Source organism: Procambarus clarkii, chromosome 11 (genome assembly GCF_040958095.1).
Source record: "Procambarus clarkii isolate CNS0578487 chromosome 11, FALCON_Pclarkii_2.0, whole genome shotgun sequence".
NCBI lineage: Eukaryota > Metazoa > Arthropoda > Malacostraca > Decapoda > Cambaridae > Procambarus > Procambarus clarkii.
Genome location: NC_091160.1, coordinates 43,070,435 through 43,085,650, shown reverse-complemented (window position 1 = coordinate 43,085,650; position 15,216 = coordinate 43,070,435). Strand labels below are relative to the sequence as shown.

The 15,216-nt window shown below is 46.0% G+C and overlaps 1 protein-coding gene across 1 annotated transcript in view; it reads right to left on the bottom strand.

The window, feature by feature from the left end:
- Positions 1-15,216, bottom strand: part of LOC123758445 (E3 ubiquitin-protein ligase Mdm2) — a 53,431-nt gene that overhangs the window by 9,836 nt on the left and 28,379 nt on the right. Inside the window, exons 7-8 of the mRNA XM_069323071.1 lie at positions 11,284-11,428; positions 3,934-4,409 (exon numbers count right to left, since the gene is read on the bottom strand). Coding sequence (XP_069179172.1) covers positions 3,934-4,409; positions 11,284-11,428 — 621 coding nt within the window. The remainder of the gene's footprint in view (positions 1-3,933; positions 4,410-11,283; positions 11,429-15,216) is intronic.

The following is a 15,216-nucleotide window of genomic DNA, read 5'->3' as shown; positions in this document are numbered from 1 at the left end:
ATCTGGCAAGAGAAGCAAGTGGGAACCATAGATAAACCCCATTAATGAACTGCCTAGTCACAAATTCATACCAAAAACAGCCAACATGCATTCTGTGCAGAGAAAATCTGCTTACAAACAATAAATCAAGATCAAATCATCTTTTTTTCTCGTGGAATCGGTTCCATGTCATGGTACTCTCCAGATATGTAGCCCTAAGTCACATTCATGCCAGTTCTCTGCTCACTATGCTGTGCCCCTCTCTACGTGGAGAATACCTTGGTGCATTGCTCAACTCAACCCTGTCCAATTAACTTTCTTTACAATAACAACATCCTGTACAAACTGTAAAAAACCAGTGTCGAAGGTAATGAAACACCAGTTTCCAGTTGAGCTCTGGAGGCTCCCTTTAGCTATCGTACTGATCAAGTGCCATGACACTTGAGTGTCATTAGTCACAGAGTTGTTTATAAGCCTACTGGGGATCACAAGCCAGAACCTGGCCCCCCCTCAGAGAGACGAAGGAAGCAATGGCCAATGAAAACTTTACATTTAAATTATGTCATCTTGACATCGACCAGGGAAGACACCAGAAAGGTAGGCGAATCAAAACAGAGTACTGTCTGGTTGAAAAGTGCGACCTACGTTCTCACAAGTGCAAAAGAACTCCCCCAGAAAGCAAACAAACAAGCAACTTCATCCATCTAACAGCCCCCAGTCAGTTCTTTGAATGATGAAATCTGTTGACTGGAGGGAGGGAGGGAGGGAGGGTGTCAGGAAGCCTCTGAGGCTCACCCAGAAACTAGCGTTATATTATATACAATGCTGGTTTTCTGTGGGATCCCTGTGGAGATCCCTGTTGGCTCCCCTCTCTTAATTACCCACAGAGAAGGAAAACAGGGAGTAACGTAGGAACTTCCCCCCGCAGATCTCAACCTGACAAAGAGACAGCCGTCGGCTATAAAAGCCCCAAAACAACACAAAATCACAGAGGGCCCGGAGCGTTCACAAGAGACCTGGCGGCCAGGATCCTGATCGACCTCCAAAACCCGAGCACAAATACTGTCCAAAGACATACAGCCAAAAGAGCGGCATACATCCATCATCATGTGCACGAGGGTAGACCACAGGATGGCTAGACGCAATGACTCTGTGGACAACTGGAGACATGCAAGCCCTGGAGCAGGGACCAAGAGAAACCGGAGCAACCCAGAACAAGTCCACCGACACACAACTGGTGGCCTGCAGGTAGCGATGTAATGCTGCCATATGACACAGCACGTGATGCACCTCAAGCCGAACCAACCAAGCATCCACAACCAACAAACCCCTCCAGAAATCTGGCGTCTCAATTATCGATTGAAAAAAAGGAGCCGGCTGGAAACGAACAAAACTACCAAACAAACAAAACCCCCCTGATGCCAAAGAAGAGCATGAAGCTCCCCAACCCAACCCTCAGTGGAAAAAGCCAACAGAAATAAAGCTGTTCAGAAGCCATCACGAACTGAAGGGGCCACCCCAAGCTGAGGTTAATTGAAAAGGAAAGAACACGGTCCAAAGACCAAGAAGGCTCAGGTGGCGCATGAGCAGGCCAGAGGTGAAAAAAACACGAGGAAACTTGCAGAAAGTGACGGAAGTGACATCCACCTCAAATGCAAGCTGCACCAGCTGTGCCAATGTCACATGATAAGAATCGACAGTATTCGGCATGAGATGCTGATCCAGAAAATGCCTAGAGAAAGAACAAAATAACCTTGTCCAACACCAACGAAACCCGACAGAGAAAGAAAATGTTGGAAAAAACCACCAAGAAACTTCATACTGTTGCTGAGAAGAAGACCACAGGTGAGACACCAACAAAGAAGCCACCTGATCACTAAACAAATGGCGATACTGTACACACGCATCAGAAAGACCAGATGCGTATTGCGGAGGGTAAAGTTAAACCAGCGAGAACCTCACCAGCCTGACCTGCTGAAAGAGGCGGAGCTATGGAAAAAAATGCCAGAGTTCAAATACAGAGCAGGCAGTGCCTGAAACCAAGGCTGGACTGGCCACCAAGAGGCCAAAAAAATTCTCTCCGATAGGATTCATCCGAGGCAAAACCTGGAGCAACAGCTGGACTGGGAGGGGAAGAGAGACAGGAACCCCCACGCCGGCTAGTCCCGCCGAAAACCGTCCACCGCAAAGGCCTTGCAGTTTGGGAACAGTGCACCGACACAGGAACACTCAGATGGGAAGAGGTCCACCACAGGGTGCTTGTACATCCGGCAAAGCCAAAGGGAGGAGGCAAGACAGGCCGTCTGCCAGGGCGTTGAACACTCCCTGAATGCGAACTGCATGTACACAGAGCTAAACTAAGAATTCAGGTGAAGAGCTACCTGTAGCGACCAGCCTCCAAAGAGTCCCAGACCAAAGCAATTCTCCAAAACAGAATTTTACAAAAGTAAGCCAAACTTTGCTTTCTCCAAAAGCAGAAGCAAAACAGTGTGTGTATTGAGCCCAGGCATAAATCCAAGCAGTTGGGGCGACAGGTGCCCCTGTATACGATACACGAGTCGGTTAAGGACAATGCATTCAAGCACTTTACAAACACACGATGTTAGAGATATGGGTCTATAATTATCTGAATGTGGTTTGGGGATGGGAACAATGACACTTTGTCCAAGTATCAGGTAATACCCCTTCACTTAAACTCATTCTGTATAACACTAAGAGTGGATTACCTGGAACTTTTGAGACTAATCTCAGTAAACTGTAAGTAATACCGTCCTCTCCACGAGCAGTTGATTTGCCCATCATTAGTGCACGATTTAATTCCTATTCAGTTACATCATTAAGGTCCGATACGTTAATGGCTGTACAGGCAAGACTGATGGTTCATTGTCTGTTGGGGTTGTGTTAAGTTTATTCTGTATGTTAATTGGGAGCAAATTGTAGCTCGATGTTAGTGCCCATTGATCAAGGAGAATGTTTGCTTGTTCTAGTGGGCTGTGGTGCAGTGGTTTGGTTGGGCTGCTTCCAGAGATTTTTCATATCTTTTCCCAAACTTCAACTGGTGATGTTTACTCGTTTATACTTTGTAGGAACTCTTCCCAATGTTTATTACGTATAACATTGCTCATGTCTCTCGCCTCTATTTGCAACAAGAAATGCATGCAGGTCAACTTGTGATTTGGTTCGTTTGTATGTATCTCCGAGCTGCATTACTCATTTGTGTTCCTTAAGAAATATGGGGCCAAGGACCCCACTTGGGTGGTGGGCTGGTCCAGTGGTGGTGGCTGGAATTGGACTTGCCAATTCCCTCAAATACATGACTAGATTATTTTAAGTCTTGTTGTCAAGGTTGGAGACACTATCAAGAAGAGCCTAGCAAGTTTTCCTGGGTGGACAAAATGGGCTCTGGCTTAGCAAGCATTTGAGGAGCCTTAACTCAGAAAACAATGCTAATATATGTTTTATGTAGATTATTAATACAGTAAATGGCCATGGACAAATTTGTTGGTTAAACATTACTAAATCCGGGAAAGATTAAAATACAGAGATTGCTTTATGAAAATGACTTTAGTTTTGCACTGTCAATGCCTGTCTCATTAACTCTTATCCTTTTTAATGTAGCAAAACATCACAGTACAAATATAAAATACAAGTTTATAGGTTTTTCATTGTATGATCCCATGAGGAAATGTCGAATCCATATGATGGGATTGAACCCGCATCCTTCAACCCATAATCAAATTCACAGAACTGAGATCAATCCAGGACAAACAGATGATCATACTAACAGTATGACCATCTATAAGTAAAGCAAGGTATTACACATAAGTAACGATAGTACATCAGGTATATTAATGAATGCCTCTTATGTTAAATCTTGAGGAAATAATATTTGTGAACAAATAAACAATGCTACTTGTGAGACTAAGGTCTAAACTGACTATGACAGTTCCTTACCGGTTTCATATTCCTTGAGGCTGTATGTAGACTCTGATTCCGACCCACTCTTGACAACGTATGGAAATGCCGACTTTCTGAAAGTACTAGGCAAGACTTTATTTTGATTGTACTTTCTGTATGTTATTTCTTCTGGCGTTTGTCTTGATGACCCAGGAACAGGGAAGGTTGTCAGATAACCCTGGATATGTTGAGGTTTCTGTGGATTATCAAAAGTTCCAGAAGCACTCGTATGTCCCAATGTTTTGCTACATGTACGTGAGCAGTCATCAGGCGAAAGTGGTGTTCTGTCATTAGTTTCACTTGTGTTGCTATTTACACCTAATGTAGAATGGTTGGAACCTAAATCATTTCTTGAATTTGGATCCCTTATTCTTTCTTTGGTACCAGATCCACTTATGGAAAGAGGGAGAGACTTTGTACGTGTTACCTCACACACCATCTCTGCTGGAATTATATTTTTGGCTAACAAAGGCCTGAAAAATATAGAACAAATTAAAAATATAGGTTTATATAAACTTGGAACTCATTCAATTATCTTTGATCTACTAATTTTCTTTTGCTACTTAGCCTCAACTATGAACCATTAGTACAAAATGTTTGTGTATCACTCAGAATGTTCAGTATATGATTATTGTTTGTGATGTATGTATGTATATGTATGTACATATGTGTGTGTATGTATGTATGTATATATATATGTATGTATGTGTGTGTGTGTGTGTGTGTGTGTGTGTATATATATATATACACACACACACACACATGCAGCCCCAGCATGGAGTCCGTATCTAGTCAAGGATAAGACTAAACTGGAAAAGGTTCAAAGATTTGCCACCAGACTAGTACCCGAGCCGAGAGGTATGAGCTACGAGGAGAGACTACGGGAATTAAACCTCACTTCGCTGGAAGACAGAAGAGTTAGGGGGGACATGATCACCACATTCAAGATTCTCAAGGGAATTGATAGGGTAGATAAAGACAGGCTATTTAACACAAGGGGCACACGCACAAGGGGACACGGGTGGAAACTGAGCGCCCAAATGAGCCACAGAGATATTAGAAAGAACTTTTTTAGTGTCAGAGTGGTTGACAAATGGAATGCATTAGGAAGTGATGTGGTGGAGGCTGACTCCATACACAGTTTCAAGTGTAGATATGATAGAGCCCGATAGGCTCAGGAATCTGTACACCTGTTGATTGACGGTTGAGAGGCGGGACCAAAGAGCCAGAGCTCAACCCCCGCAAGCACAACTAGGTGAGTACAACTAGGTGAGTACACAAACACTTTGTACTGAACGGGGTGCGAATAGCTTGAGCTACGTCAACCCTTTGTGTGTATTTATACCTTAATAAACTTATTTGAATTTGAACAAGGGAATGAACCGTCACAATCTGTCCGCCAGGACAATGACACGCCCCGGATATGAACCACACTGAGAACTAAATCCCGATAACTCACTAGAAGAGCAACCCGATGTGACTGGCCCCAAAGAGCCATGGACTGTAGATTTCCCCCCCCCCTGCAGTTCAGACAATGAACCACCGGAGCACAGTCCAAATGGAATCAGATCGTAGAGTTCCGAGCAAGCCGAATCTGAAGCCCACCGCCCCTGGCTGGCCTGGTAAGTACTGGTCAAAGCCTCAGCCTAGAGAGGAGGCATCCATGAACACATCGAAGCAGGGCTCCAGGGGGCACCAAGGAATCAAAACCTGAAAACTCCGAAGAGGAGGCCGGCGACACAGTCGCTGACGCAAGGCCCCCGGGGGACGAACCCAGCGATCACGAGAGAGGCGGAAGGGATGGCCCCGAAGGAACCAGAACAGATGCTGCAACCAAACCAGACCCAGCAGGTAAACGATCACAGTGACGTTCAGATTTCGACACAATTGCTTGAGCAACCGCCGAGTGACCCGAGACCCCATCAGAAACAGACGACTGCGGGACAACAGCCGGAGCAACCACTTGTTTCTCAGACGACGTGCCTGAGAGAGACAAGGACGCTGTCCGGGAATCCCAGACAAGGCTCAGCCAAGTCCGAACCCGAGACAGGACCAGATAAGACTTCCGCTAGTTCTCCAGGAGCCCGAACCCGGTGAGCAACGAAAGAACCACACCCCTGGCAAGCAGACACGCAGACTTGCTGGGAGCCCACACCAACCAGTCTTCGAGGTAGGCCAAACCCAAACACCTACCAGATGCAGACAGGCAACCACAACCAGACGCAGACAGGCGACCACAACCCAGGCAAGACACATGAAAACACGAGGTGTCAGATTTAGCCCCATGGGAAGGCAACGAAAGTGGTAAGCTTGCCGCCAGAGACAACATCCAAGAACTCAGACATAGGACAGAGTGGTCATCCGAAAAGAGGGGCCTGGAATCCAAGGGTTCAGACGGGACAAGTCCAGAATGAACCGCAGATCCGCTCAGTCCCATTTCGGGATTGGAAACACGCAGGAAACTCCCTTGAGGGACGAGGTCGTTTCGACCACGCCCAAGTGCACCCACTCCAAGATGACCCGACAAGCAAAGGGGAAGATGCCTGTCCCGCCAGCCCAGAATACCCCGGAGGGACAAAGAGTCGCCCAATTCCACCGCAGGCCAGAAGACACGACCTGAAATGTCCATGAATCGTGGAACCAAGAGCGGGCAAACAGAGTCAGCTTTTCCCAGTACCCGTAAAAGGATCAGCAACTTTTCTGAGAACCCGACTTGCGAGCAGACGAAAACGGCTCTGGAAACAGGCGCCGGCTCAGAAACTAGCACCAAGGAAAGCACATGAGTGTGCACCCCGGACAACCAACATATCCGAAAGAGGGTGGCAACTAGCAGAAACCGCCTGCAAACAACTGCGGACAAAACAGATGAAAATCTAAGAGCCAAGGCTCAAGCAGAATCCACAGAGAGCGAGGACAGCCTGCCGACACGCAAGGCATAAAACAGAGACACCTCCTCCTGGAGGATAGGCACATACAGTTTTGAGCAGCACCGTTGAAGTCGATGCCACAGACAAAGACCCGGCACTCAATGCCTCCACAAACCAGTCTGAAGACAGCCCGAGAAGGGAAAAGAAGCAGAGGACCGAAGCCAAATGCTCGCGAGCACAATAATCCTCCACAACAAAAGCAGCCGAAAGGGAAGGGAAGGGACCTGGACATTCAACTGCAGCACACCAACCTCACGAGGAAGCACAGGGGCAAAGAAGCACGCGTTAAGGTGCTCAAATGCACCCCCCTAAATACACCTGCAACACAGTGGTGAGGTCTCGCCACTCAAGTGTGCTGGTATGATAGAACGTGTGCCACGCCCCCAACGAAAATAAGGGCAGTCCGCAAGCCAGGAAGACGCAAGAACCTCATAACTCACCCAATACATGAAAAAAGACCCAAACTCATAGAAACCCAGGTCCATCGCAGGCAAAATCAGGGTCTCACAGGAGGTAGTCACCAAGGGCCTCCCGAGCCTCCTCAGGGGAAATACGAGAGGTAGAAAACCCTCCAGATGGACGAAGCTGCAGAACCCAAGGGAACTCTAAAACAAACCTGGGGGTGGGGGTGGGGGAATTGGGTTGATGAAACCCCATAAATTTGTACAAGTGTTGACACGAAAACCCCAAACCTTGCAACAGCAGACCCCACCCCGAATGCACCAAAGCCCAGGCAGTCTCGAAAGGGGCCCAAGCACCCCAGGCCGCCTCCCCCCTCCAACCACGGAATCCTCCAAACCAGGACCCAGAGCAGAGCCGTCCTCAATGCCCTCCACCCTTGAAGAAAAGGCAAGAGGCCAAGGAAAAGGCAGCAAGGAAAGGGTCTTGCTGAAAGGACCCAGAAGCCTCAGTGGGAAGAACAGGCTCGAATGCCTCCATCCCCGCATCAAATGGAGCAACCCTCAGAGCTGCCCGAGTCTCATCCCCAGGTAAACCCTGCCCCAACTCCGAAACCCTCAGACGTTTGGGAGCCGGCAGCAGTGAGGTAGGAGAATGGTGAACCACACCAACAAGGGGAAGACAAAGGGGCGCAGACTGAACTATGGTCGAAGTGACCAATGCCCCAAGTCTGGGTCCATAAAACCAAAATGGGGCAGCCCCGGGGCATTCGAGTGGGCAACCAACTAAACATGATGCAGCAACCTAACCCTAGCATGAAATGAACATGCTCTTTGACCCCTAACCTCAGCTACAGCAAAATGGGTAAATTGGAGTATGAAGGGTAAACAAGTGTCACAAGACTCTGGGTCAAAGGTGTTGGCGATCCAACAAACAGCATGACAGAGGCAGAACAAGTGATTGTCACCCTGAGACAGCAGCAATGAACAACCTTCAAATTTGTGCAAAGCGAGATGGGATTATGAGGACACATCCATCGGTCAACCAAGCCCCGACAGGGCTTTCCAGGGCCAGAAGGAGGATGTATCCCTATGGGAAGCCCAGGCACTGGTGCTGCCAAAGCTGGTTGTAACCCCATGAATTAGCCGGGCAAACTGCCCTTACCCCCCCCCCCCATGTGGTGAGCAATCTTGGAAGCCCAGAGGTCTTTGTCCTGAACCCAGGTATCACCTAATAGGAACCTCGGCAGCCTCCCAACGGGCAATAAAAACAACTAAAAAGGAAAAAGAACCCCGAGGAAGCACCACAACCCAGGGGACCTGAAAGAGGCATGACCACTGCAATTATGCAAGCGATGCAGCTCAGTGCACCCCAACCAGCAACAACCACCCCTCACCCAGGACCAAACAAAAACACCGAAAACTAAGCTGACCCTAAAGGCAAGGCTGAAGTCAAGCAACCACTACCTCTAGGGGAATGGGAACCCAAAGGACCCAGAGAAGAGCAATGAAAGTACACCGCTGGGACCCAAGGGGTGTACTCACTGGGCACTTGGGGACGGGAGCCCTAAGCACATGCAGTCCTTGGTACTAACTCCTGGCCACCGCACCAACACACAGCAGGAACACCAGCAGGGTGAAAAGCCCGTCAGGCAACTGAGACCAGAGTAAACGTCCACCCCGTTTAGCTTCAGTCGGCAAACTGACGGTGAGTTTCTTGCCCCTGTTCGGTCTCAGGTTGCCAATTTTCTACCAGGAGGGGTCTGTTTTGAAGTGCCTACCTTTCTGGGTGCTCATCCCCAGTTGATGGCAGACATGATTACTTTCATACATGATCATTTCATAGGTCATTACTCCCTGTGCTTCTCTGAGGGGACCACTTTCTGGCTAGTGGTCCCCTGTAGGCTTGACAACTCCATTTGACTGAAGCCTCGTACTAATATTAGCCAACATCAATCCAATAGCTCCAAGGAACAAACAGGGCTCCCCCACAGAAAAGCATCGAGTGCATTGTTAAACCCTAGCAGGGTTTAACTTAATTGTTCAGAATGATTTAGGTCATCACAACTGTAATCTGTTAAATAGTCATTTTACATATTAAAAATTATGAATTTTACATATTAAAAATTATGAATTTTACATATTTAAATTATGAACTTTCATTAATGTGTAATCATTATTTTTCTTTTATCTGAAACACTAGATTTATGAATTTGGGTTTGATTCCCTGCATTGTCACGATGGCTTTCTTATAGTAGTACTGTATACGACAAAGAAGAATATTTCAGCGGTAGCCCTCGGCAGTGGTGATAAAACCCTCCCTCACCCCTGCCCTGAATCATCTCCCACATTCGTACAAACACTTTACTGTATATGTACCCGCAACTACTCTAAATTCACCTCACTTAATTTTGGTGTTATTTTTAGTCGCTTCCAGTGGCATATCTGGACTCCTTCAATATTTGCAATATCTTCCAATGTTTTAGACTTGCACAAAATGTTAAGACCCTACAGAAATATTGTTTACAAAACCCTCAGTCTTAAAAAGACTTAGTTTGGCCTGGTTAACTGGTTGCTGTTAAGGCGTTTACTTTGTCATTTCACATCATGCAGAGACTAAGTCACAATAACATGGCTGAAAATTTATACTGTACTAGACTTGTACATGAAAACAAAATCAATATTATTTTGGTCCTCCCTGGACCCTTATTTAATAAGGCCATGCCTGTGACTTGATAAATGTCCAGGATGAACAGAACCATTGTCATTTTCATTCTTTTCACACAGCACAGTAAAAAATATATATGTTGTCAGGGACAGGAAGCCTTTACTTTTGCTTATCAGAGTCACCCTAGGTTACCCACAGCAATCATCATAGTTACCTAGCTCCTGGCTAGGTAACTAGCCTACCTAGCTCCTGGGCACCTGACAGCTGGGTGGACAGCGCTTCGGATTCGTAGTCATGAGGTTTTGAGCTTTATCCCAGTGAAAGCAGAGAGAAATGGGCAAAATATATCTTTCACCCTGATGCCCCTATTACCTAGCAGTAAATAGGTATCTGGGAGTTAGATAGCTGCTACGGGCTGCTTCCCGGGCCGCGAGTTACAAAAAGGACTGGTCGAGGACCGGGCCGCGGGGATGCTAAGCCCCAAAATCATCTCAACATAACCTGGATACCTTATTTACTGATAGATACCTGGTTGATTACCTGGTTGATGGGGTTCCGGGAGTTCTTCTACTCCCCAAGCCCGGCCCGAGGCCAGGCTTGACTTGTGAGAGTTTGGTCCACCAGGCTGTTGCTTGGAGCGGCCCGTAGGCCCACATACCCACCACAGCCCGGTTGGTCCGGCACTCCTTGGAGGAATAAATCTAATTTCCTCTTGAAAATGTCCACGGTTGTTCCGGCAATATTTCTTATGCTTGCTGGGAGGACGTTGAACAACCACGGACCTCTGATGTTTATACAGTGTTCTCTGATTGTGTCTATGACACCTCTGCTCTTCACTGGTTCTATTCTACATTTTCTTCCATATCGTTCACTCCAGTACGTTGTTATTTTATTGTGTAGATTTGGTACTTGGCCCTCCAGTATCTTCCAGGTGTATATTATTTGATATCTCTCTCGTCTTCTTTCTAGTGAGTACATTTGGAGGGCTTTGAGACGATCCCAATAATTTAGGTGCTTTATTGCGTCTATGCGTGCCGTATATGTTCTCTGTATTCCCTCTATTTCAGCAATCTCTCCTGCTCTGAAGGGGGAAGTGTTTGAAGGGAAGAAGACGGGACAACACATAGAAACAGAGGCATCAGATGAAAGGAAACCTAACTCAACTATTTCTCTTCCACCCAGGGATTGATTCCAGGTTCCTCCAATTCAAGTTGAGGACATATCCCAATGTACCACACAGGACCCGCTTCACACTATATCACCTAAACGTCCAGGTTGAATTGTCAATCCACCACAAACCATTAACTTCTTCAATAGTAATGCTTTGAATAATAATATACATTTCATAACTTACTTAACATCATTATAGTGGAAGCGTTCAACTCCTAAGGCTTGACCAAGAGAATCCTTCCCACAATTTACATAAAGGACGTCACTGGGGTCAAACAGACTACGGTTACTGTACAGGTAAACTTTCAACAACTGCAATATCTGAAATAATAATAATCATATTAATTTTTCAACTCAATATTTACTATTATTATTATTTACACACACTGATATGCACACAGTGGCTGTAAATGTAAATATCTACCTACTATTTAATGTCTTACATTCAATTATTATAGAACATTTAAAAATGTAAATTGTCTATGTATAAAAAAAAAAAAATCTGGAAAATGCACGACTAATGAGCCGTACTCTTTATGCAAATGCATGTACAGTGCAGCATTATATAGAGGTAATACAGAGAGTGTGTGTGTGGGGGTTGGCAAACTGCACTTGGAAAAGCAGGAAACTTGTGTAAATCACATCGTTTTCAAAGCTCTCGGCTTTGCGGAAGACGATGGCCGTCTCCCTTGAACAAGTCCACATCATAAGCATCTATCTAGGTAACAGACATTTGAAAACAGTTTGTATCTCGGTTTACTCTGAGATACAAACAGTTGTATCTCAGTGAAATGTCCAAACAGTACATTACTGAGAAAAAACTCATTAATACTATATCTATCCAAATAATGTACATGTAAGTAATTATCAAAAGAAGGCACCAAGCCGGGGAGGCCACGTAGCACTGTCAAATGTGTGGGATATTCAAAAGGAGCTATATATCACTAAGGATGCCAATACGAGAACAAAAACGCACACGGCGAACCACATCATAGGTATTCGATTTACCAATGATTCTATGGAGGGACAGGTGACCGCGAGGAACAGTCAGGAAGCAAGACGCACGCACATCCTGGAAGCCAGGACATTGAAGGATAAGCACGACTGGAAAAGGGACAATGCAGTTTGGATAATAAGTAGCAGGGCGGTGCTCCATTAAGTGCCCATGAGTTAAATGGGTATGGCAAATATGTAACTCTGACGGAGCCATTTTCCATCGCCGGTTACAGTGGTAAGAGGAAGGCCACGGGGACACACTACCCTTAAGAGCACACAGCTTGTTACCAGTAACAGAAGACCAGTGATCCTGCCAACGGGCATGGATTGAGGAATGAATAACTGGGTAGAAGTTGAAATAAGCAACACCTCTGCAGAAAATAGGACAAATGTGGATAGCCTCCTTCGTGGCAGCATCCTCACGCTCATTTAAGAAAACACCAATATGGCTGGGGAACCCAGCAAAACTCCACTGCCTTAAATCTGCTGGAGGTAAGAAACAGCCAATATTGAATTTCGACGACCACAGGATTGACAGGATTAGAGGACTCTAGAGTCATGAGGGCACTGCAACAGTCAACTACAACAACAAAGGAAGAACGACGGCAAGAAAGCAGTTGATGAAGCGCATACAAAATTGTATAAAGTTCTGCCATGAAGATGCTAGTCTCTAGAGGCAGGTAAACACACATTCGTGCAGTCAGGAAATACAACGGAGTAGCCTACACTGCCGGCAGACTTAGATCCATCTGTGAAGACGGAGATGGAGCTGGAATGTAAGAAAAGTGAGCAGGAAAAGGCGTTTCAGAACTGTGGGGGTAAAAGCTTTAGTCATGCGGGTCAAGGTTCTACAAAAATTAGGAAGAGGGACCGCCCATGGGGGCCAAGGATGGAACGACACGAGGAGAAACATTGGTAACATGAACCGAGAAAACCTTGCAAGTAAGACAACCGTACAGAAAGGGGAAGGTGGTGAAAGGGAACAGGGCCTACAGGAGGGGTAATGGTCAAAGTACGACATAAGCGAGAGTGAGGGTGTTGTAGAGACCACAAAGTAGCGATCACGACGAACCTGCAGAGAGGATGCCAGTTTCAACATACAGGCTTCCAGAATTCAGAAGAGACAAAAGGTTCAAGAAGGCGACTCCGAGTGTTTGTCAGAACATCTCCCCAGAGGGTATGCAGACAGTTAAAAAATGGGCAACTGAAAAAGTAGGGCGGGACGAAGGGAATATCACGACGGATCAAGAGAGCAATAGAGTTATGGCCCTCAGCAAAAGCTGGAGAGGGTAAGAGAAAAGAATAACCATGGAAGCGACCAGGACGAGTGCCAAGCATCGACTTCTGGAGACAAACACAAAGCGGTGAAACTGCAACTGAAATGGGAGGGAAAGCAGGGATAGTGTCGGAGCAAACACTATCAATGTGCTTGCTTCAACACTATCCTCAAACTACATGTTAGATAGATACATACTGTATGAATAAATTCCTCACCTTCCAAAGAGTCAGAAGGTGAGGAATATATTGAAGCCTTCTTACCCGCCAGAGTGGAAGAAGAAGAGCCAGGCTTACGTTTCTGACAGAGACAGACGTACCATCAGCAATGTACTGGGGGACTGCCTCGACGGTTTCAACAGAAGGAGAATGGGAACAGTCAACATGAACACTGGGAGGAGGATGGACAATGGCCCGAACCGACAGGTAGTGAGGAGGGCCATGAGACAGAGGGGAGGGCTGATAAGGAGTGGTGCGAGAAGGGAAAGAGGACACAGGAGACAAGGAAGACCCGGAAGGAAGGAAGGAAGGAAGGAAACATGAGACAGAGAACCAGGAGGAAGACCCTCTGGCCTAGAACACATAGGAGCAGACAAGGTGGTAGTGGAGGCGTCGGAGTCCAAAGCCTCGAAATGATAGGATCCATAGTCTGGCTCAGGCCTGGTCGCCTACCCCCATAAGTCTGAGAAGTAAAGGAGGGTCAGAAAAGAGCATAACACGAATTGAAAAAAATCATCAACGAATAAGCCCCCAGACCCACCATGTAGCCACAATTAGAGGATAGAACACCCGACAAGACGGCCCCCCCCCCAGGGGTGCATTGTGGATATACACTCTGCAATCGTCACCTGAAGAGCCATCAGTCCTTTGAGATCGGGCTCAGCAACGAAGGCAAAGTTTGACAATAAAAGTGCCCTCTCGCTCGACAACGTCACGTACCATAGTTCTATGGGTGAGTGTGTATGCCTCCCCAAACACCCGGCATCAAAACAGAAGAAGACATCAGAATGAACATTCAAGAATGGCAAAATGTCGGCAGGTAGGGAACAATCTGAAAGGAGAAGAGGTGGGGAGGAAAAACAAAACATGAGAAAGAGGAAAAAGCTACTGCAAAATTTGAGAGGACAGCAGCAGGAGCATAAGGCTTCAAAAGGACAAAGGACAAGACATCCCAAAGAGCATTGCACTCCGGCAGCCGCCCACTAAGCCCCCTCACGACAGCAACGAGCTGGAAAGGAAGGGGAATAATGTATATGCAATGAACATCTGAATTGACTTTAGCTTAACTACCATATCAAAAACTGGTGCCAAAGAACAGAGTTTGAGGAATAGAGCAAGAGAGAGAGAGCAAAAGGTACATGAAGCCTGGAAGTAACTGAAAACACACCATAAAACACAGCATATAATGCATGGCAGGCCAGAGGAACCATGCTGGAATGATGGGCAAAACACAGTCAAAGTTAGATAACTCATTCTTGGTAAGAAACAAAGGAGGATAAAGCCAAATCAACCAATCCCTGTAAAAAAAGACTGAGTTCTACAGACAACAAAGAAGAGTGTGGACATTGCTGATCCTAAGTTTAAGAAGAAACAAAGTCTTAAATGTGATGTCCTGCACAACTGAGAATCCTAAAAATGAATAGGGACTAAAATCAAGAATCCACATATAATCACACTTATTTGGATAGTCACTGATTACAGCACTGAATGTATTGAAACAACTTTCTGGTGGCGACCCCCCACTCTCTACCCTAGCTTATACACTGGGTAACTAAGCTTTAGCTTTGTTGAATATATTAAATTACATTTAATATTAATTAAATATATATATATATATATATATATA